General features: G+C 37.9%; 3 protein-coding genes across 3 annotated transcripts; 1 reads left to right on the top strand and 2 right to left on the bottom strand.

Moving 5' to 3' along the window:
- The first annotated feature begins 1,565 nt into the window (after nucleotides 1-1,565).
- On the top strand, nucleotides 1,566-2,346 carry LOC112166500 (glycine-rich cell wall structural protein). The gene is made up of 2 exons (XM_024303364.2): nucleotides 1,566-1,723; nucleotides 1,942-2,346. The coding sequence occupies exons 1-2, from the start codon at nucleotides 1,645-1,647 to the stop codon at nucleotides 2,094-2,096; spliced, it is 234 nt and encodes a 77-aa protein (XP_024159132.1). The 5' UTR covers nucleotides 1,566-1,644; the 3' UTR covers nucleotides 2,097-2,346.
- A 5,034-nt stretch (nucleotides 2,347-7,380) lies between these two features.
- Nucleotides 7,381-9,584, bottom strand: LOC112202686 (putative pentatricopeptide repeat-containing protein At1g12700, mitochondrial). Its single transcript, XM_024343696.2, has one exon. It carries the CDS (start codon nucleotides 9,515-9,517, stop codon nucleotides 7,544-7,546), a length of 1,974 nt encoding a protein of 657 aa, XP_024199464.1. The 5' UTR covers nucleotides 9,518-9,584; the 3' UTR covers nucleotides 7,381-7,543.
- Nucleotides 9,585-10,694: 1,110 nt separating this feature from the next.
- LOC112202793 (protein ENHANCED DOWNY MILDEW 2) lies at nucleotides 10,695-22,077 on the bottom strand. Its single transcript, XM_024343804.2, has 19 exons — nucleotides 21,957-22,077; nucleotides 21,242-21,683; nucleotides 21,058-21,154; nucleotides 19,926-19,982; nucleotides 19,650-19,798; nucleotides 19,455-19,551; nucleotides 19,252-19,350; nucleotides 18,208-18,455; nucleotides 18,007-18,123; nucleotides 17,365-17,901; nucleotides 16,544-16,691; nucleotides 16,342-16,443; nucleotides 15,208-15,300; nucleotides 14,269-14,310; nucleotides 13,789-13,899; nucleotides 12,679-12,750; nucleotides 12,459-12,577; nucleotides 12,304-12,355; nucleotides 10,695-12,208 (listed from the first exon to the last, which is right to left on the bottom strand). The coding sequence occupies exons 2-19, from the start codon at nucleotides 21,649-21,651 to the stop codon at nucleotides 11,024-11,026; spliced, it is 3,735 nt and encodes a 1,244-aa protein (XP_024199572.1). The 5' UTR covers nucleotides 21,652-21,683; nucleotides 21,957-22,077; the 3' UTR covers nucleotides 10,695-11,023.
- Nucleotides 22,078-22,484: the final 407 nt, after the last annotated feature.

Genomic DNA, 22,484 nt, shown 5'->3' on the forward strand with positions numbered 1-22,484 from the left:
ACTTGCAGATATACTTACCAAGCGAGTTTCCAGGAAGGCGTTTTATGACTCACTAAGTAAGTTGGGCATGGTTGATGTGTATGCTCCAACTTGAGGGGGAGTGTTAGCGTGAGTCATGACACAATATTAGGAATTGAATATATTGTAATTATATTGTAGTTAGTACTTAGCTGTTCTGTGTGTGGTGGAGAATAGAGACGTAAATCAATTGTATTATTGTATCTCTCTTTATATACCTCCATATGTGAGAAGAATAGATATCAGAAAATTCATTCTATATATCTCAGTCTTATTTGACTACTGTGGATTTCAAAATGAAGCGAGAGGAAATGCTTTTATGTAATAAACCTAGCTATCCCAGTCGGTGAGATTCAAGGAATGCGAACTTACGCTCAGTTGAAAGCAAACTGGTTGGTACATTGGGACCGATCGAATCAATGTGGTACTTGTTCATAACTATATGACGTCACGAGGGACGTGTACATGCTTGGATCATATTCATGTTGGTCTAAATATCAAAGTGTGAAAGCTAAGCTCTGTTCAAACCCGATCTGCGGCTACATGTATGCATATGTTACCAACTAGCTAGCTAGTAAGAAAACGACCAAAACTTTCATAATCTACTCGATCACATGCAATGTCGATCAGTCGATCATATCAAAGATGATGTATGATTCTCTTCTTAATTAATTTTCATCCAATTTGCCACTTTCGTTGGACTTGATGAGTAAGGTCATGACTCATGTGCATATTGAGTTATTGACTAGCTAAGTAAGTTCTACGAGAGATTGATGTCAATTTATTGCCGTCCTATGCACGATGAGTCTATGGATAAACGTATTTATTACTTAATTTATTAATCGCCTAATTTTAGGACATTGAAATGTACACAAACTCATTTTCATCGTACGTATAATTACATTTCTATCTAATTTATTTTTAATTATTTTTATATCTTGCATCAATATTCTTCACCCCAGTCTACCCATGAGTCCATGACTCCATTTATCAGATGTCCCTGAAGAGACTCGATTTGACCTTCAGCTTGAGGAATCAGGATTTTAGGGTTTTACATAAACGATGTTTCGCATATTAAAGAATTTCTTAATTTTTGGACCAAATATAATCACGCAGGTTGGTAAAGGTAAAATTTGGTATATAAAACAAAATAATAATAATAAAGTTGTCCTATTCACTCTCTTGTCACTGTTCTCGTCCTCGCACTTTCGTCATTTTGATCGTCACTCCAACCAAATTTTTGTGGCTACATGATCCTGTCAGAACCCCGTAAATTAAGTGTTAACATCATGTAAATAATAGGAAAAAGGTGGGTCTCACTCTCACAGATTATCTGTCTCAGCTCTTATCTCTAGCCATCTCTCACTACAACACAGACCGTAATTTCCGACGAAGAAAAATGGTCGGAAATAGGGCATTTTCGTCGGAAATACCTCTTTCCGACGAAAAGTTGTCGTCGGAAATGTCATGGTCGGAAATAAATTTCTTCCGACCAACCGTCGGAAATGCTTGACCACCCACTCTCTAGCAGCTTTATAAATACGGGGAGCCGAGCTGCATAATGTACTCACTCACAAATCACTTCCTTCGTACAGATTATTGTTGAGCAAACTAAGAGAGAGATCGATGGCATTCTCAAAGACTATTCTTCTCGTTGCCCTTGTCTTTACTGTTCTCCTCATCTCCTCTGAGGTCTCAGCTCATGGTGAGTGATATATATTCTCCCCTTCTGATTAGGGTATTCTCAACATTTCGATGGGTAACGCATTACGATTTGGGCCACCAATCACATGAATATTAACTGCAAACTCATTGAGCATTTTCTTGTTAGAAAACCAGATCTTGGTTTATTCATTTACTATGGACATCTAGCTATTGTATATTGCTCTCTTTCTAAAGTACAATTTTTATTGTTGAGTACAGAAAATTCTGACCATTTCCACGGCAACGATCATGGACATGGTGGCCATGGACATGGAGGCGAAGGAGGACAGGGAGGACACGGAGGACATGGTGGCCATGGAGGCCGTGGAGGACACGGAGGGCATGGACCTGGTGCTCATGAAACTGAGAATTAGATACCGTTTGCTGCCTCGCCTAATGTCAGGCGTGCTAGCTGCATGAGTATTATTAGTATGAACTTTGAAGCACGTACTTGTTTGTCAAATAAAGTTGTACTGGTTAATGAGTAGTAATCTGAAAACTCTCAATCATGCATTGGCAGGTTACTTCTAAGCTTTATCGCTGTACTCTTAATTTGTAATGTATGCCTTGGATGGCCTTGTTATTTACTACAATTTGCAGTTTTGCAAGTGGTTTATTGAAGGAGAAATTTTATTTGCACACCCCTAAATACTAAATACACACCCCCTTAATTTTTTTTGTCAAATTTTTTCTTTAAACTTCCTCTTATGCCCTCATCATGTGAAAAACAAAAATTAACAAAAAGAGTTACCATAGAGGTTACGGGTTTGACAAAGAGACGATGATGATAGACAATGGGAACACTAAAGAATAGGGGGATACTTATGAGCCAAAAAACAAGGAAGTTAGGAGAATAGTGTTTCTATGATTACACACGACTAAGGTAGTAACTGTCCTTTAGTCGTGTGTAATCATAGAAACACTATTCTCCTAACTTCCTTGTTTTTCTTTTTAGCCAAGAAATGATATTCAATTAGCCTCAATGGAAGATCGCAGAAAACTAGTACAGAGGAACGAAAAAGCTAGAGAAATAATAGATAAAAGCAAGCAAGCGGCAAGCCCCCGGGTGGGGGAATGGTGTTACAGATATATATGCAGTATCAAATATCTAAATCAATGGAATGCATAAAGGTGTAGGCTAGAGTAGATTGAATAATCATCTTATTATTCAAAGGATTGATTTAAAATAAGAACCTCGATGAATGAATTATATGAATAAAATGACCTACACCGATGAACAGAAGTGAGAGGGGGATCAGATTGGATAGAACTGCCATGAAGGTGTGTAAGTTTGTAATTTTCTCCTCTCTTACATTTTTTAAAAGGGCAAAAGAGTATTTAAAAATTTTCCAAAAATTGAGTGTGCATCAAGTAGATAGAGATGTGTGCATATAATTTCTCTTATTGAAGGGAAAAAAAAAACATAGAACAAAAGATACTTTAGGTGTGTTAAAACTTAGGGAAAAATTCACCAACGGTGTCTAGACACTTAGGGGACTTTCAGAATGATACCCGAACTTACAAAGTTATCAATGTCATACCTGAACTCATTTTTTCATATCAACGTCGTACCTACGAACAGTTTCAGTCATGGAGCCGTTAAATTTTGCACGTGCGGTGCACGTGAGTCACTTAATGAAGATAAAAAAAACTGATTTACCCTAAAAAAATTTTGGAAAAATTCACCAACGGTGTCTGGACACTTAGGAGACTTTCAGAATGATACTTGAACTTACAAAGTTATCAATGTGATACCTGGACTCATTTTTTATTATCAACGTCGTACCTACGACCAATTTCAGTCACGGAGCCGTTAAATTTTGCATGTGAGTAACTTGATGAGACAAAAAGACCAATTTACCCTAAAAAGTTTGTTTTTTTCCTTTTCTTTTCTTTCTTTCTTTCTTTCTTTCTTTTCTTTATTCTTCTTCTTCTTCTTTTTCAGATTCTTTATTCTCTCCTTGTCTCCTTGCCAACACCACCGCTTTCGGAGAAGCCACCATCGAATATGCAGGAAGAAAAATGGGGGAGAGCCACAACAACCTCCACCACCGCGCAATGACGTCGTCCTCCGCTGCTTCTTGATTGGGTTTGGGGATAAGGACTGCTTCTTCCTCCATTGCTAGTGAAATCGTGAGGCTCGAGGCCACATTCTAAGGGCCACCGGCCGGAAGAACCGCTACAGCAAGGTCTGCACCGCCAAAGGCCCCAAGGACCACCTCGTCCGGCTCGCCGCCCACACCTCCATTCAATTCTACGAAGTGCAAGACCGGCTCGGATACGACGGGCCCTGTATGGCCGTCGATTGGCTCATCAAGAAAGCCAAGGCCGCAATCGACGAGCTGCCGCCGTGGAACCCGAACTCAATTTCTGTTCAGACAACATCTTCTCCGATGGTCCCGATATCCGCCAAGCTGGACATGCAGAACGCGAGCCTCCATTTCTCGATGGTGGAGGCTTCGAGTTCTTTGTTTGCTAATCGGCGAGGCGCAATGGTGGGCAGCAGCGGAGTGGCGGAGCTGGTGAATCAGAATAGCTTGAATTTTCTGCAAGTGAGGATGGTGTGGAGGCTGAAGTTAATGTTAATCTTTATCTGCCTACAATTGCCTCTGATCAAAGTTGGGCTAGAGGTCGAAGTTGCCGGCTAGACCGCTGAAGTTGCAGGTGAGGATGGTGTGGAGGTGGTGTTGCATGTCAGGAATGACGGAGAGGATGGCGGGGTGGGATTGGAGCTGTGATTTGAGAGTGGAGGGCTGGCGGGGTCTGAGTTTCTGATCAATGGTGTATAAAAGGGGGTCGGAGGAGAGAACAAGAGTGGTGGTGGCTAAGTCGTCAACGGCGGGGATGAACTTGGAGTGAGCGGTGAAGCCTCAATGCACAATTTCAATTTGCCGTAAGATTTGAAGTGGAAGGAACCAGAAGCATCTGCGGTGCATGAAGGTGGATTGAGACGCAACAGCGGTGTTTGATCAGCGATCGGCGGTGGGAATCGGCCGAGCAAGATGATTTGAATCTTCATGATTCAAATCAGGGGAAGAAGAAAACAAAAAAGAAGAAGAAGAAAGAAAGAAAGAAAGAAGAAGAATAAAGAAAGAAAGAAAGAAAGAAAGAAAAAAAAACTTTTAAGAGTAAATCGGTCTTTTTGTCTTCATCAAGTTACTCACATGCAAAATTTAACGGCTCCGTAACGGAAATTGGTCGTAGGTATGACGTTGATACGAAAAAATGAGTCCAGGTATCACATTGATAACTTTGTAAGTTCAGGTATCATTCTGAAAGTCCCCTAAGTGTCCAGACACCGTTAGTGAATTTTTCCAAAAAAATTTTAGGGTAAATCGGTCTTTTTATCTTCATTAAGTGACTCAGGTGCATTGCACGTGCAAAATTTAACGGCTCCGTGACGGAAACTGTTCGTAGGTACGACGTTGATATGAAAAAATGAGTCCAGGTATCACATTGATAACTTAGTAAGTTCAGGTATCATTCTGAAAGTCACCAAAGTGTCCAGACATCGTTGGTGAATTTTTCCCTAAAACTTATAAATAAAATTTCTTACAAAAAAAAAAAACTTATAAATAAAATTAAAAAACTTATAAAATAAAATTAAAAAACTTAAAAAGCCCCATGAACCTAACCTCTCATGAAAGTTGAGAAGTTCATAGCAAATGACATTGATTAACAAAATGTACGTTTTCTGTGTGATGTAAATCAATGAATTCCTTCCTAGCTAAAATCTTACCTCCTTCTGTCTTATCTTTGCTTTACACCAACATCATTTATGCTACATTACACCAAGAAGTGGCCGGGAAGATTATAATGTTGAGTACCTATGTGCATTACTTTAGACCAGACCCGCCCGTACTGGGCATCTGACATCGTCCTTGCCATGAACGGAGCGGTGGAATATGAACCAAACCGTCATCATAAGAGCAAAGGCAGCAAGAAGGTGGAGATGGACGAGACTCTTGGATGCCAAGCAGACACGTCATGACTTTCTTAAGCTATAATTATAAATGTGTAACGCTTTTTCAATATAATAAAAAGTTCTTTCTACTCCAGATTTCTTTTCAGTTTAGTTTAGGTAGTAGTTTGTTTCCCTTCTGCTGTTCGTCTTTTCCTTTTGCTGTAATCTGGTTTGGTTGTTTAAATGAATTCTCATCTTGTCAAAAAAAAAAAAAAGTTAATTGTTTTGTTCATCAATATATATTTTTCAACTAACCCAAAGTAAACTTAAAACAGACTGTAGAGTTTATGAGCTCATTCAATAGAATCCAATAGTTCGATTCCTAGTCCTCAAATATCACTATGTAACTGCGAAAATATGTTCACAACTGGCTAAGAAAATTCATATACTTGCAATCTTTGAAACAGTTGCTGCCGATGCATGTATTCTCGATCAAGCACCTGTGCTCACCTGTATATTTTAACATCACTTTTCGTATGCACAAGCAATAAGGTAAACACTCGAAAAATACTTGGATGCAGAGACTGCAAAGCAACGTAAGGAAAAACAAATGATAGAAAAATTGAGAGTAGAGGTCATCTCAAGAAAAACCATCAATCCATCCTCTCCAACTCCTCATCACCAAACTTTCAAGCCCTCTCTTTTTTTACAAGAGTTCCACCTGTACGTGCAAATTTCATCTTCAACTAGAGCAATGTTGATGATTTACAGAATTGGTTGTGCAAAACCTTATAGTTCATTTGTATCCATTCTCCGGAAGCCTCAAAGATGATGTAACATCAAATGCAACAATGAACGAGCTGATTTTGTACTGGCAAAAATTAACCACCACCTCTTGGATTATCTCTCAAAACCTGAATCCAACTTACTTCAACACTTTCTTCCCATCAGTACTATTACTGATGATGCCATGGATGTTGCTCTGCTTGTTCAACTCACCGTGTTTAACTGTAGAGGAATTGCAATTGCAGTCTCTCCATCACACATGATTGCTTTTGCATCAACTTTGTGCACATTTGTCCGCAGCTGGACTGCCATGACTCGTGACAAGTATGATCACAATCTATTAGTGCTTCCAGAGTTCATTAGACCGTCTGAGCCGCCACTTCGGATATGTTGATCATTCGCACCCCTGCAGCTCAAACTTTCACAACAAGGTGGTTTGTGTTCAGCGCCTCAGAGATGGCCAGAAAGTGTCACAATGGTGGAACTAGAATCTGCAGTTCTGTTGAGATGTGCTATTTCTGCTTCTTGAATCTATGTCAGGAAGATCATTACCCAGGTCATTTCAAGAAAAATGATATGGAACAGAAATTTCAAGAGCTAGCTGTTTAAATCAAAATTTGACAAAACTATTCATTTACATTTATTCTCAGTTTCCTATACAGCTTACATTATCTCAAGAACAGCAATGGGGCAGAAGTCTGGAAGTTGCCAAAAGAGACCGAAGCCACCCAGAAAGCTCAAAAGTTAAAAGATTGCATTGCATAATTACCACTGTATAAATCTTACAATGCAATCTGAGCTATCAATCCAAACATCTTACTGAACAGACAAAGAACTCGAAAGAGTTGAAAAGTTTGAATGAAGGGGGAAATATCTGAAATATGGTGGGATATATAAAGCACAACACAAATTTTGTCATTCTGAAAACAGACAGTCAGATGCAAGAGAGGAATAGAGTAATGACATCATTATAGCCAAACTGGAACAATCTTCATCTAACTTTTAAGACAAATTACACATACATGATGGATTAAATACATAATGGTTGCCTAAAGTTCAACAGTTTCAAAGCTCAAGGAGACATTGAGAATGTTTAGTTTCAACATCCAAAAATGTAAATTAACTTCATAATTATCCTTTTATCAAGGGCAACAAAGCTGGATCCACCTTATCTCTAGACAATAAATCAATTATCATTTTCATTGTTGATGCATCTGCTGAGAAACCCCTCTCCACCATTTGATGAATAAGTGCCATCACCCTTGACATCTCATTGTTAAGGATAAACCCTCGGATAATTGTGTTGTACGTACAACCATCTGGAGAACAACCTTTCTCTTCCATTTCTCTCAGCATATTTTCTGCTTCACTAATTAAGCCCCCCTTACAAAATCCACTAATCATTGCATTATATGTCTTAACATCGGGGTGAAGTCCTTTTGATGATAAACCGAAAAATAGATCCCTTGCAGCTTCAACTTTTCCAGCTTTGATAAAATAATCCATAAGAATATTGTAAATTACAATATTTGGATGCAACTTCTTGCCTTCCATCTCTCTAAGCAACTCCATTGCCTTACTGAGTTGTTGCCTTTTACAAAAGCCATCCAGCAAAACACCATAAGTCTCAACATTTGGAAGTAGGCCAGAAGCTTGCATCCTAATGAACAACTTCTTTGCATCTTGTATTCTCCCCTGTTTGCAAAAACCATCCATAAGAATGGTGTACGTGACAGTATCTGGAAACAGTCCCTTATGAGACATTTCTTGAAAAAGCCTCACGGCCTCATTGATATTTTTGTGCTTGCAATATCCATTTATCAATATGCCATAAGTCTGAGCATCGACCATTGATCCCAAGCTAACCATTAGATTGAACACTTCTCTTGCCTCCTCCATTTCTCCTCTCAAACAGTAACCATCCATAAGCGAGTTATATGTAACTACAGTAGGTTCAAGATCTCTTTGAATCATCATCTCAACCATGGTTTTTGCTTGCACAACCATTCCGTCTTTGCAAAATGCATCTATCAACACATTGAAGGTCCGCACATCCGGATAGATATTTTGACTCGCCATTTCATTCAACAACCTCGTAGCTTGCTTCCACTGGCCTAATTGGCAAACTCCGTGGATGAGAGTGTTATAGGTAACGACGTTTGGGCAAATACCCTTACTGATCATTTCCGAGAAGAGGTCGAATGCATCATCAATTAGTGTCTCCTTACAAAGACAATCAATGATGGTGCTATAAGAAAACACACCAGGCTTACAATCCGGAGATAGTTCCATCTTCCTAAGCAGTTGAAGAGCTGCACGAGTGTTGCCTTTGATGCACAATCCCTTTATTAGAGTATCGAAGGTAACAATATCCGGTTTACAACCTACGTCGACCATTTTACTGAAAAGCCGTGCTGCTTCAAGGACTCTACCCTTCATAACGAATCCATTGATTAGAGTGCTGAAGGTCCTGACATTTGGTTGGAGACCAAATTTGAAGAATTTTCCAAGGACGGATAAACTAAATCCCATTTGGTCCAAACGACAATGGCAGTTGATGATAATGTTGAGACTACAATCATTAGGAATAATCCGCAGACCCATTTGTTTATACAAACAAATGACTCGGGAATAGTGCTTCATTTTCACGAGCTGACACAAGATTTGATTGAAACGGATAATGGAAGGCAGAGGACGCCTCTGAAGCATTTCATCCAAAACCTCCAAGGCATCCTCAAGATTACTCACTACTTTGGGCATTTCTGGGTCTGTCACGAGATGGGTGTTTCTAGATGTACTTGGATTTGAGGAGCGAGAATGAAAACTGTTGAGGAAAACATCAAGAGTAGTAGTAGTAGAGTCAAGGAGAAAAGGCATACCTCTTCTTCTCCGTTGTGTGCTGCTGCAACAATAAGAATAACAAGAAGAAGAAGCAGTTGCCCTCAGCATCTTCAGCATCTCGGATACAGTGGGGTCACTGGGGTGGGAACTAAGAACCTCAGAGGGCTTTCTTTCAGATTTTTCAGTTCTGACAGATAGAAAGAGAGCAGTGAATGACTGAACACTCCTCGTACACAGAGGACAATACTGGGCAAGCAAATACATGAACCTAAAGAAATAATTCAAATATTTAAAGATTTATTTGATTTTATTTTGGCATGGGGGTTCAATTGAAGCAATACATGCAAAATAGAAACTTTTCTTAGACTATTAGATATTTCACATAATTTCACTTTCACAGGACATGTATAATCAAATAACTGATAATGGATTAAATTTTTATTAGTTTCTCGTCTATCAATATGTGTATAGAAATTTAAACTAGTGAGTCGTTATTGTAGAGATAGCAACAACTATTTCATCCAACATGCGTTATTTTTTATTTTTCAATGAATGACTACAAATCCTTTTCATATAAGACCTATAACTCATGCCATTTGGGATTCTCAATTTGGTCAACAAATTGTAGAGGCTTTTACTCGTGGAGTCGAAAATTACTACCAAAAAAACTAAACCAATCAAAATTTAACCTTTCGTGGATTAAAGGAAGTAGGAGGTTAATAAAAAAGGGGATGTTATTCAAAATTCCAATTAATCACCACATCCATATTGTAAATATACAGTTACGAATACTCCAGCCTACTCCAACCAAAGTAGTAGGTTGTTAACTGTTATTATAGAAAATAAGATTGACTACAGATTTGAGCTATAGTACATGGTTTCCCATTTCTCGATCAACGGCAGAACTTTGCTCATCTCTTTATTAAGAATCGACGAATCAAATGATATATTTTTTCCCCATTTTTCTGTCTCTTCTTTTGCCTCTGAATCAAACTTTTTCTTGCCATAATAGTTCAATTCTTATTGGTATCAATGATACAAGTCAGATCTTAGAGAGCAACAAGTAACTGGAGTGGGACGGTTAAGAGTCGAAAACAGAAATCCTCACTTCTCTCATTCAAAACCGTGTATGAGAGAATACACACTTTCCCAGAATCTCCACGGGCTTTACACACAATATATCATTATATCAGATCATATAGATATCCCTTCAACACATCACAAGTCAGTGAAAGGATCCCGGAAGACCCACCAAAAGCACCTAAACTAGGATCTTCCAGAAAATAGATTAGTATTTGAAAAGTGCATAACCGCATAATACGATTCAGACCTAGCGGATCACTCTAATTGAGGATCCATGAATTTGTACAGCGTCGGTCATAGATGGTCGAATTAGATCATAAATGATTCCAAGGAACCGAAAGCAGAACCCAAATCGTCATGCTAGGTAAAGGCCACCTGTGTATTTGCCTCGACATTTAATCTCCATTTTGATTTTGGCTTCAAAAATTCCTATATAGTTAAAGATTATACATTACTACTCTATACACTAGAAATTTATTTACAGGCGATCCGACAATTCTTAAGAAGTTTGTATATAGAAGAATACTACAAGAAGCAATTAAAGAAGCAAAAACACACTGCAAAAGATCTATGACACCTAGACCTTTTCCTAAGCAGACAAAGGAAAAACGCAGGTAATAATACATTGCAAAAGATCTGTAACACCTAAAACCTTTTCCTACGCAGATGAGGCAAAACCCATGGGGCTCACTCGTTCAGCCAACCTGCTGAATTCCGGTTTGAGAAACTTTGGTGAGAACCGGGAGCAAAACCATAGGGGCCCCCTTGGTCACCAGGTCGGGGTGCCCTGGGATCATACATGTTGCTACTGTATGTGCGTGGATCATACCCAAACGCTGGTTGGGTTCCTAAGGCACTCGCTCTTGTGTGGTTCAATTCATCCAGCCGAGGTTCATATCGCTGCATGGCTGACATGTTCATTCTGTAAGATGAGTCAACTGCTGAACCTAGATGAGCATGGCCATACGTGGACGAAAATGATCCAACCTGACCACGTAACAAATCCTGACCTGCTAGATAATTACTTCTGAACATATCAGGATCTTGCTGCCCGTAATGGCGAACTTGTGCGCGTATATCAGAGTCTCTCCTATATGGGTCTTCCATCCCCATGGAATACGGTCTATAACCGAAGTTATCTGTCTCTCTCATGTAACCCAAAACAGGTTCCTCCAATTTTGTATCCCTATATATAGAGCTAGGACTGGCACCACTGGACCATCTATGAGTCACACTTGAATAAGGGTCAGCACTGCTTGTGACATTGCTGCCAGTGTCATCAGGGATGCTGGCTGTGGTCCTCCCACAAGCAGTTCTGAAATGCATACTTGAACCAGAATCGCTGGGCTCAGACTGCTGATTTGCTTTCCGCTGTCGCTCAGTAGATGGAGACCTTTCCATCTGAATCTCACTAGAAACATTGCCACCATCACATTTGTTGTCTGGCGACAACTCAACCACTCCACTCCCATTCTTTTTTCTGCCACCACACCGCGGCCTCTCAGAAATCTTACTAACCTGGTTCTTCTGGTGACCAGAACTCGCATGGTAACCTCTGTCATCATTGCCCTTGGCGGATCTATCTTCATGTCCCTCGCCTGCGACTGCCCCACCAACAAAATCTCTGGAATTACCGGTCGGTGTCAGATAAGCATTTTTCAACATGAGATTTTCAACATTTTCATCCTTATTCTCAACTGAATGACCATCTTCCACCGACCCTGACATGGAACCGTGACTATCCTTTTGAGCAATAGCTCTGTGTCTCTCAGACCAATCAGGACGACTCCAAAGATAGAGTGGAGGTGTCGTCACATTCCATTGATCCATTTGCTTGTCATTCTCATCAACAGATCCAGGAAGATAAAAGGACTGAAAGGGCAGACACAAGTGAGAAACATTCTAAAATTTACATTCAATTAGTTAACAATCAACTACAGGTGACTGATAAATACTTCTCAGTTTACCTTTCCCGACAGCGACCGTTCATCCTTCCATATCAGATCATAACATTGTAACCTGATGAAAGGCACCAATATATACACAAATTTGAGTCAAATTTAACAAAAGCAGACAGCATACTTCCACATGAATGCGCATATGTGTCAGAGAGATTATCTACCCTTTTGTTTCTGGTGGAACAATAAGAATAAGGAGCTTCGGCTGGAACTGCAGAGCCTTATCAATAAACTGGTTTGCCAAAGATGCTTTAACCCCAAAAGGAGGGTTCAACCCCATGATCTGCTCAAGCAGCAAAGTTAGAAAATAGTGAAACAATTAGCACAAGGCTTAAGGAATCCAAACAACTTGATGTAAAATATAACCAAGCCTCCATTTCTTACCAATTTACTACTATCCGGTAATTCACCTTTTTGAACAGTCATCCAATCTCTCTTCTCAAAACAGAAATCATTCTGCAAATGTAAATTTCCATAACATGTGATGTATCCCAACATTTTTTTTTTCATCAATAAGCCTGTAAATTAGCAAATGCATGGGCACAAAGTCCTACCACCTAGTACCATGCATACACACAAAGTCCTATTACCCAGTACCCAACAAATCTAACAAAATCCAAGTCAACAGCATAGTAGGCAACCACGAACCACAATAGAAGCACACGAGTATTCCAAACAAGCGGTAACTAATCAATTTAGTACAAAATTGTTTGCTAATAGGGAAATGAAGAACGTGTAAGGGTGTTTCATAAATTACATAGAAAGGTACAATTCCATGATGAGAAGCGTACTTCGTGTAAGGAAGCAGAGCACTTTCTACACTTATTCAAAGTCTTTTTTTTTTTTTTTCTTTTTTTTAATTTTAAGTCCTGTCTTAGGAACTCTCTAACTTAATAAATACTGAATGTTTTAGGAACATATATCTTTATAACCTCCCTGTGTTTTATAAACTCTCAAGAATCCTCTTTGATAAGCTCCTGTCTTTAATAAAACCTTTCAGAAGACTAGCAAAAAGGTTGCCACATGAGGTCTGGCTTCTGTAACAAAGTGTGAAGTGGGGGGATGCAAAGGTCAAGAAGGATGCAACCAAGTGGGTAGTGAGAGATACATTAGGATGAGTCATGTCTATTATAGTAGTGTTTTTTTATTTATTATTATAATAATTTGATGTGCCAGAAGCTTATGCTTATACGCTTCAAGATCTGAGCAAAAACCCTCACCTACATGTTTTTGCTATCTAAAACATTGATTTAGAGTTCCCAATTGTATCACCTGTGATCATATGACTTTCCCCATGTTTCCTTTGAAAAAATTAGGCTGCAATGCTACTTAGGGTATCAGGAGTTTTACATCAACTGTGTCAAATTTCTACTTCCCAAACCCAACTGTGAGGAAATATGCAAGTGTCAGGCACTGGAAACCAGTGCAACTACATAACGTCGATAATAAGAACCATGGATTGACCAATAAAAGTATTTAATAAACGAATGTTACCTTTGGTTGAATAATGTCATAATTTCTAAAATAGCACTTCTTCCCTGTCTCCTCAAGCTTTTTCTTCATTACGATGCTGAAATCATTAGAGCCACAACAGAAGTCCACTATCTGCTCATTGGGAACCATAAGTAATCAGGCACTCTTACACTTTTTTGATGAGGTACTTAACATCAGATAGAGAGAGAGAGAGAGAGAGAGAGAGAGAGAAGAACAGTTGAATACAACCTTACGGTACTGGTTTAGGTTGTAAAAAAAGGATGCAATCAAGAAAATACAGCATTTTTGCAAAAAATAAATTAAGCAGAAGGTATTAGATACATTTGACCATGATTTGATTATTTTAGTACATTCATATCAATAAAGATCAGATAAGCAAAGCAGCATCCAACTAATATTCTATGTTACAAGATGTAACTTATTTCATGTATACGCATTTACTAAAATTATTTCAAAAAAAATACCAATAGATATTCTTACCGTGTCTCCATTCTGTACGTACGAATGGAGCCTATCAGCAATCTGCAAAATCAAAATTATTTATTAGACTCCATCATTTGATAAAGGGAACAGGCGCAGGCCAGTTAAATTAAATGGTAAAACAAAGGAAAAAAAAAAAGAGGTAGCCAAAGATGACTACTATATGTCGCTGAAATATTTGATCAGCCACACAATATGCAGAATTGGAAGTAATACAGACCCCAGGTCACTATGTTATTTTTTTTTGGCAATTTTTTTGTGATGTAATTGGAAAGGAATAATAAAATTTCTTAAGATTAGATTAGGGAGGTGTCCCTTTTATAGGCAAGGTTATACCCTTCTTTTGTTGCCATCACAATTGGCTCATATTAGACACATTATTCCTTTACTTTTCTTCTGATATCCCCTTCAAATTCAGATTGGGGTGGGGTGCAGCAATTTGTTAACTTTAAAGGCATGTTCTTAGTGTAGTATGCATGTGATTTGTCTTTGAACTATTGTGTAATGGTGGACCAGTTTTGCAAGACTAGACATGATTTTGAAACTTCTGACTTCGTTTACTAATAAAGTTATCATCAAAAACAACAAATAAACCATATGCTGCTCTATCATCTTTATGATTGCTGAAACCACAACAAGGATTCATAATTGAAACATCAAGACACCATATAACTGATCCACATGACTACTACTGGATAGACAAGTTCATGAAATTTTCATTATGGAAGACAAGTCTGATGTGAGTGCCAAAAAAAAAAATACAATAACGTAAAGGGTAACAAAAAACCAAAGTGCAACATTAAGTTGAAATAGCTGAGACCTAAACAGACCGGACCGCTGTTCTAGACAACCTAATAAGACAGCAAACACAAGTAATAAAATTAAATTAAAGTTTAATATCAATTTGAAATGACTGAGACCTGAACAAAATTAGATTACCTGTTCGAGTTTTTCCACCTTTGTGAAATGGCGACCGAAGGACGTGTACCGCTTTCCATGCAAGAAAGGTGCAAGATATACTCTAAGCTTGCTCTGCAAAAAGTACCGGTAACACTAATCAGAACATTAGACCATACCAATGTTGCATGAAGTTAGATGTGGTAACAAATTCAACCAAAAAAACTAAAGGGACAACTAATAAAATTAAAGCGGATAACAAACAGATTGACAGAGAAATACCTATGATAATTGGGGAACTCATTAAGTTTTTTGTTTTGTTTTTTTTTTTTTTTTTTTGGGGGAGGGGGAATGGGAATGCTAACAGTGGGGCAAGCAAGATCCTCACTACGCATTTCATATCTCAAGCAAAGGGCATTTTTGTACTATTTCAATATAGAATATTTCATAAACTTAATATAAACGTATAGGATTCTCTGTGAATAGGCGTCTGCAAGCATGTATAAACAGACAAATAATAGGCATTCCTTTTCAGCATTACAAGATTTCAAACTTAAAAGCTGTGCCCAAGTAATAGATCCATTTGACACAGCTAGAGTCCAAAGAGCTCGAATTCCATCACAAAATAACTCTAGTTTTAGCTACTAATTTGCTAGTCAATTTGAGCTTCGCTTATAAGGCTCATTCTTCTTACCTTCTCAATTAAATTGTTCATTCTTCTCAATTACATTTCTTAGTTTCTGTACTTCATTCTTTGTATTTGTTACATGTGTTTCCTTATTCTTTACTCGCATATATTCTCCTTTCTCCCTCATTTGTAAAAGTCTAGTTGAACCAAAGCCATAATTCGCTCAATCTATATACGAGCCAAGTCAAGCGAAGCTCAGGTTCACTTGTTCAACAGACAAACATGAATTACAGCATGGTTAATCTAGCCAAGCAGTATGATGCTCTGACCACTCGGCTAGTTTACCTACGTTGAGCATAGCCGAGCCAAACCCAAGCATAACCGCCTAACCTAAAAGAGGCACAAGCTAAGATACCTAAGTCTAATATCCCATCCATAGATATACAAGCATTAATTCAGGAAACCTAGGAACTAATCCCCAAGAATAAACTTTGCATAAAATTACAACTAAACTGAAGATACGTTTTAGAATAAGAATAGAAAACCACCTTCCACTTATAAATCTGGGAAAGAATCTCAGGAGCACAGACAGCCTCTGCATCTTCAGTACTGCAGCCTTCCTGTAGTTTCTTTAATGCGGTTCGAACAGCCTAAGTATACATAGATGGCATTAGGAAACACGTGTCACGAGAAATCATAATAAAAATCATACTTTTTTTCCAAAGTGATAAATGAAATTCAAAATATTACCTCAACTGAGCCTTCCACCTTTCCTCGTGTTATGTTCCTTTCTACAGCATATTTATTTGAGGATGCATGAGTGGATGGAACTTTGTGCTTTTCTATAACATCTTCCAATCTTATTGATGAAGCAGCGTCTTTCATTAAAGCATGTAATCTGAATTACAATGAAAGAATCAGAGAACTATATATATTTTATAACTAATCCAAACCTCAAATCATGATTGCCGGCAACAATTGCAGGTCCTTGTGATGTTGTCCAAACACAAGTATATCTGTGTATTAACAAACAGTATAACAAGACTGTTCGAACAGTATATAAAAATTGTGCAAACAGCCCCTCCATTCACACTAAGGATGGTCCGCAGTGTGAACGTCCCACCTAGAATGGGCCCCTCGTGTGTGTGTGTGTGTGTGTTAAATGGAGGTGTAACAGTATATACAAACATATACATATATGTTATGGGGTTTAATGCCAAATTGGCCTCCTGAGGTCTACACATATAGTCAATGTCCCCTAACCTTCTATTTCAAAAAGTATCTGAACTTCTGAAGTAATCAAAATTTATTACGTAACATTTTATTTCATAAAACGTATTTCAAAATTTTTTTTGCTCCTCATGTGATTGCTACATATCTGCTTTTAGGTAAATTGGATGAAACCCTTCAAAAATACAAGGGAGGAACATTGTCAGCTACTAAAAGGTTGGGGCACGTTGACTACTTACGTAAACCTCGGGAGATGCATTTAAGCCTAAGTTTAACAGAGAAAGTATCTTCATAAAAATACAACTAGAATTGGTAAATAATTAGTATTCAAATTGACTTACCTCCTTTCTCTAGCAGGATCTAAGGAAGCTTCCGCACTCAATGTTCTTGATGTAGGATCAATTTTTGCACTCGTTTTAGAATTTAGTTCAGCATCATCAGGTGTATCCTGCTTCCCAAACTTTACTGACCCAGATCCCTTTATGTAGGTAAACAGTCTATTACCCAACGAGGTCTTCTTTTCCACGCTAGTCTGAACTTCCTTTTTCAATGTCTTATTAACCATCACCTTTCTTGATACGTCTAACCGAGAAGGTACTTTTTCAGTATTTCTGCTACTGCCAACTTTTTCACCCGAATTCAATTTCTGCCTAGATATTGGAGGTGCAGTTCTTCCACTATAAAATCCCTCTGAGGTAAGCTTTCTTTTCTTCGACAGAGAATTATCTCTGACCACAAGGGACTCTGATGTCAGTCTTCTCTTTTTCTGTTCAAAAGCAGTCTTCCTTTTCACAATACTAGTCTTCTTTCCGTCAACATCGGGAAATTTAACATGGTCCCTTATTGGAGTTCCAATTTCTTCATCTATTTCGTGTTCTCTAATCAGAAGAAAAATCAAACTTATTAAGAAAAAAAAAATATATATATATATATATGGCAAACAAAACAAAGAACTAATGCAGCTGATACAAAGTACTACTTACGTGCAATATATTAGTATGCGATTAGGTAATAGACCTTCCCAAGCTCTTGTTTCTATTTCTTCTTCATCCTCTATCTCTTCCTCATCATCTTCCTCTGTTTTCTCAAAACGAATCTCACTGGTACATTCAATTCAAGCATGAGCAATTTTAGACACGACAAAGGAGCATGATCTGATAACAGCAATAAAAATCTAAAAGTACCTGGGCAAGCATTTCCTGTGATAGGATTTAGGACAACGCCTGCACACAGCAAACCGTAACTCGGGATCCTTCTTATTCTCTCCTTGCTTACAAACACAGCACTTATGAATCGGACACGTAAAAGACTCCCCCAGAGAGATATTTTTCTCCAGTTCTTCAGCAGAAACTCCATTGTCTTGATAAATTAGTTGTGCAACACAATGAGGATGGTAAAATTGACCACAGGTTGCAGAAACACAGGGGAAGACCTAAAAGCAATTGACAAAAGTTCTTTTAGAGCTTTCTCAGAAGAAAGAACTTCCATCACAAACTTAAAGATATAAAAGGAATGTTCACTAGTTTGTAAATCTAACATAAAGGAAAAACAAAAAGATACTCTCTTTAACAAATAAACTGATTTTCCAATCAAAACCAAATTGCAGTGGTTTCTAGGATGAGGTACATGCTCTTTCATTGAATAATCTGCCTCGGGATTCTACTCATGATTACCGTGCATCTTAGGAACTTGACTTTATGGGTTTTGATCAAAGTAAGAAAGCTCAAACATTGTAGATGGTGCCACAAAAGTAAAATGAACATATTAAAACTTTTATCAGCAGAAGGGAAGTGCACAAAATCAACAATGAAAAATGAAGGGACAGTCAAACAATTCACTCACATAAATGATTACCCACAATATAGGCAATATGGTACAAAAATATTACAGAAAAAAAAATATAGATACTAAAGAATGGTAACAAGTCCTAGAAGTCTATAGTGGCAAAAGGTGGGAGTCTTTAAGGCTTCTGTTTCTGGGGAATTTATGAATTGTAATTTATTATCTATCTATCATGTTAGATTGGAAAGCAGGCATAGTCGAGGTTTTTTGTCTAGGCTGGTTGTCTAGCTTTATCTTTCATGGACTCCTTGTCCATGTTGTTGTACCATGATTTTCTTGTGTGTTCAGTAAAAGATGTTCGTTTTCCCCAAAAAAAAAAAAAAAAAAAAAAAAAAAGACTTCTTGTATGACAGAAAATCTAAGAACCTATTATTTGAAATTCATACCTTTGCACCCAAAGATTTGTCTGAGGAGCCTAACTTCCCACAAGCAAAGCACTGATGCTGCTTATATTGACAGTTCTTACAGAAGAAACTTGCCATTGCCTACCAACATAAGATTAAAATGATCAATAATAAGAATGCCAAAGAAAAACAACCAACAAGAAGGAAATATCATTTATGAGAATGTACATAAAAGAGGAGCATACATCTACTTCCTCCCGAGTGAATCCAAGAGATTCACACATTGAGTCCTCGCCGTCCTCTACCGTGGGATGGAAGGACCTTAGGCATCTCCCTTCACAACTGTATTAGAGAAAAAAACATAAAATCCAAATGAAATTCTTTACAGAGTATCAAGACTATCTTCAGTTTCACATGAATTAGCGAATACAAAAGCATACCATAACAGCTTGCCACCATTGTCACAAAAGGCACAAACAGAATCAAACAGGTTATCATCATCATCATCATCTGACTCATCTTCATCATCAATTATATAATCTTCCGCATCATCAACTATAAATCCAAGCTTTGCTGTAGCTTGAATATCCTGAAACATCCAATGAGATCATACTCAGAACACTAGAACTCTAAACAGCAGAATTAGGAAAGAAAAACAACTCAAAAATAAAAGCATAATAATGAGAAGGGTAAACAGATCAGCAGGAGGATCTGACCTCATCAGATAGTTTCCTCTTTGTGGGTGGCTCTTCTTTAAGAAAGTCAATTATAAACTGTTCAAACACAAACTGTCACTTTTTGATATAAACATATAGAGTCTATACTTCATGCAGAAGGCTAAATGTATACAAAATTGGCTTTCAGGAAAGTTAGATAAATATACATGTGATGGTCAATGGGTCAGCTAACAGGAAATTACAAAGTATAGTGTCCATATTTCATAGCGCAGGCTAGAGTATACAAAATTGGCTTCAAGGAAGTTACATACAGATACATATGACAGCCAATGAATCAGATAACAGGAAATTACAACTGAAATAAAATAAATAATAAACAAAGTGAAAGAAGAGTGTAAAAAAAAAAAAAAAAATTTGAATCTGAATGATGTTCACATACTTGAAAACTCAATTTTGCCCTTATAATGTTCATACTGAATTGAAGAACAAGCAATTACTTTGAGCTCGACATGTTAATGCAAAGGTCGAAAAATTTATAATTTTCAAACTTGGGACATATTTATAACAAAAGCATTGAAGAGAGGACGGCGTCGTCCTGTGCCCACTCCAGTTTTGATAATTGATTGAAAACCTACTCTGAAGAATACCAACCAGAACCCCAAGAAAAGACGTCCACCAATTAACAAATCCAATCTTGATATTGTTCAACTTTAATAAAATGTTTCCCACAACTTATCTGAGACTAAAACCCATACTGTTCATAAAGCAAAAGAAACAAAAGAAAGAAGAAAAAAAAAAAGAAAAAAAAAGAAACTTGCTATGAGAGTATGCAGTTGACTACCATAGTCAATGCAAAAAAGCCTTTAAAAGAAATCAGCATGATCTGATGTTTCCAATGGTGGTTCTAAGAAGTTTTGAAGCTCATACCAAATACTATCCATTTAACTGAAGGGTGGTGCGGTGTCTAGTGTAACTAAATATGTAATCTCAGACATGCTTTCAGCATTAGGAAATAGAACCAAACACTCAATTACATTGACAAGAAAACAAGCAGATAAACCTTCCACTTTGCCAAGGCATTATCTCGTTTAAGAGCTGGTATAACTAAATATGACATTAGGAAGTAGAACCAAACACTTGATTACAATGACAAGAAAACAAGCAGACAAACCTTCGACTTTGCCAAGGCATCATCTCGCTTTAGAGCTTCACTAATCAGACTCCTGTGATCACCCAAATCATGCTGCGAAGGCCTGTTCTCATACATGCTGCGACATTTCACTTTTTCTGTCAGACTTTCACCCGACAAAACTACCAAACTAGAAGCAAAAGCTGTTTAGATTGCGAAGATATACCTGAACGCTTTAGACAAGTGATCCCACACAGCTTTTCCGGACGCCTCAGCATTCCACATTGCATAACTAAGGCACTGCACAGTTATCAAGACAGTCCTTACGATCCCCTCATAGCTCCTCCTCGGCTTCTGGAGCAGAATCCAATCATTCTCCTTGGAAAGCACTGCAATCTCGGGCTTCACATTCGAAAGATCAAACTTCCAAGCAACAACAGGTTTGTAAATCTTCTCGAGCCCATTGTCGGCACTGCCATGCAGAAACAACACTGCTTCCTTCCCATCCTGCCTATCACCCTCACTCCATTGAATGGGCAGTACATGAAAGGAGATAGGATCTTCCTTGCCATCTACAAAGTAGTAATTCGAAACCGAAAGCTGCATTGCCTCAGCCTCATCATCTGACGATTCCATCTCCTCCTTGAATTCAAACACTTCTTTCACCCCTAAAATCAAAATTCAAAGAACGAGCTTTCTAGTAAAACCACAACCGGACCAAGTCACTATAAAATCACCGGAAATTAAACCACCAAAGATAGGGATTTTCTTCCGAAACAAAATTGAAAGAGGGAGCTCTCTAGTAAAACCAGTAACTCGACAAGAGCACCGGAAAATCGCCGGAAATTAAAGCACCTAAGATAGGGAAAGCCTAGGGTTTCGATTCTGGGAAAATTGAAGTTTGCGAACAAAGGATTACGAAGGAAACAAGGAATCTTTACCTGAAGGCTTGGTATATTGTTGATCGATGAACGGCGAAGGGGAGCCGGTAATTAAACTTAGAAACTTGATATGCACTAGCAGGGTTTTATACCCATCCGACCGATTTTTACTTTTTATTGGGTTACTGACACCGTCGGGGAAAGGACATGGTGACAAATTTTTTTTTTTTTTTTTTCAAACATTAATAGCAAAACACAAAAAAGTCTTTATTATATTATTTTTTTTTTGAATAAGGGAATTATCTTCATATAATAGAAAGACTCAAAGAGTCGATTACAATCGTATTGTAATACATCCAGAAAAGTTCTAGGAGTATTAACAAATGATTTGAAATTTGTGCTAGCCTCAAGCCAAAGTAGTCATTACATACCATTCCACTATCATCTAAGGATAAGACAAAAAGATGTGGTAGCACGATGGTACATAGAAATATGTCCACTCATTGAACAACCAGTGCTCCGCCAATACTAAATAGCTTGAATCCTCTTTTAGTACTACTCCAGAAAATTCGCTAGTACCAAAAATAT

This window comes from Rosa chinensis, chromosome 5 (genome assembly GCF_002994745.2).
Source record: "Rosa chinensis cultivar Old Blush chromosome 5, RchiOBHm-V2, whole genome shotgun sequence".
In the NCBI taxonomy this organism is placed as follows: domain Eukaryota; kingdom Viridiplantae; phylum Streptophyta; class Magnoliopsida; order Rosales; family Rosaceae; genus Rosa; species Rosa chinensis.

What these genes read in the sequence shown, in the direction of transcription:
- LOC112166500 (XM_024303364.2), top strand. Translation starts at nt 1,645, where the DNA reads ATGGCATTCTCAAAGACTATTCTTCTCGTTGCCCTTGTCTTTACTGTT. An exon ending in CTCTGAGGTCTCAGCTCATG is followed by an intron (nt 1,724 to 1,941) that starts GTGAGTGATATA and finishes TGTTGAGTACAG; the next exon opens with AAAATTCTGACCATTTCCAC.
- LOC112202686 (XM_024343696.2), bottom strand. Translation starts at nt 9,517, where the DNA reads ATGTATTTGCTTGCCCAGTATTGTCCTCTGTGTACGAGGAGTGTTCAG.
- LOC112202793 (XM_024343804.2), bottom strand. Translation starts at nt 21,651, where the DNA reads ATGGAATCGTCAGATGATGAGGCTGAGGCAATGCAGCTTTCGGTTTCG. An exon ending in AGAGGAAACTATCTGATGAG is followed by an intron (nt 19,799 to 19,925) that starts GTCAGATCCTCC and finishes TGGATGTTTCAG; the next exon opens with GATATTCAAGCTACAGCAAA. An exon ending in TCACTCGGGAGGAAGTAGAT is followed by an intron (nt 19,351 to 19,454) that starts GTATGCTCCTCT and finishes TTATGTTGGTAG; the next exon opens with GCAATGGCAAGTTTCTTCTG.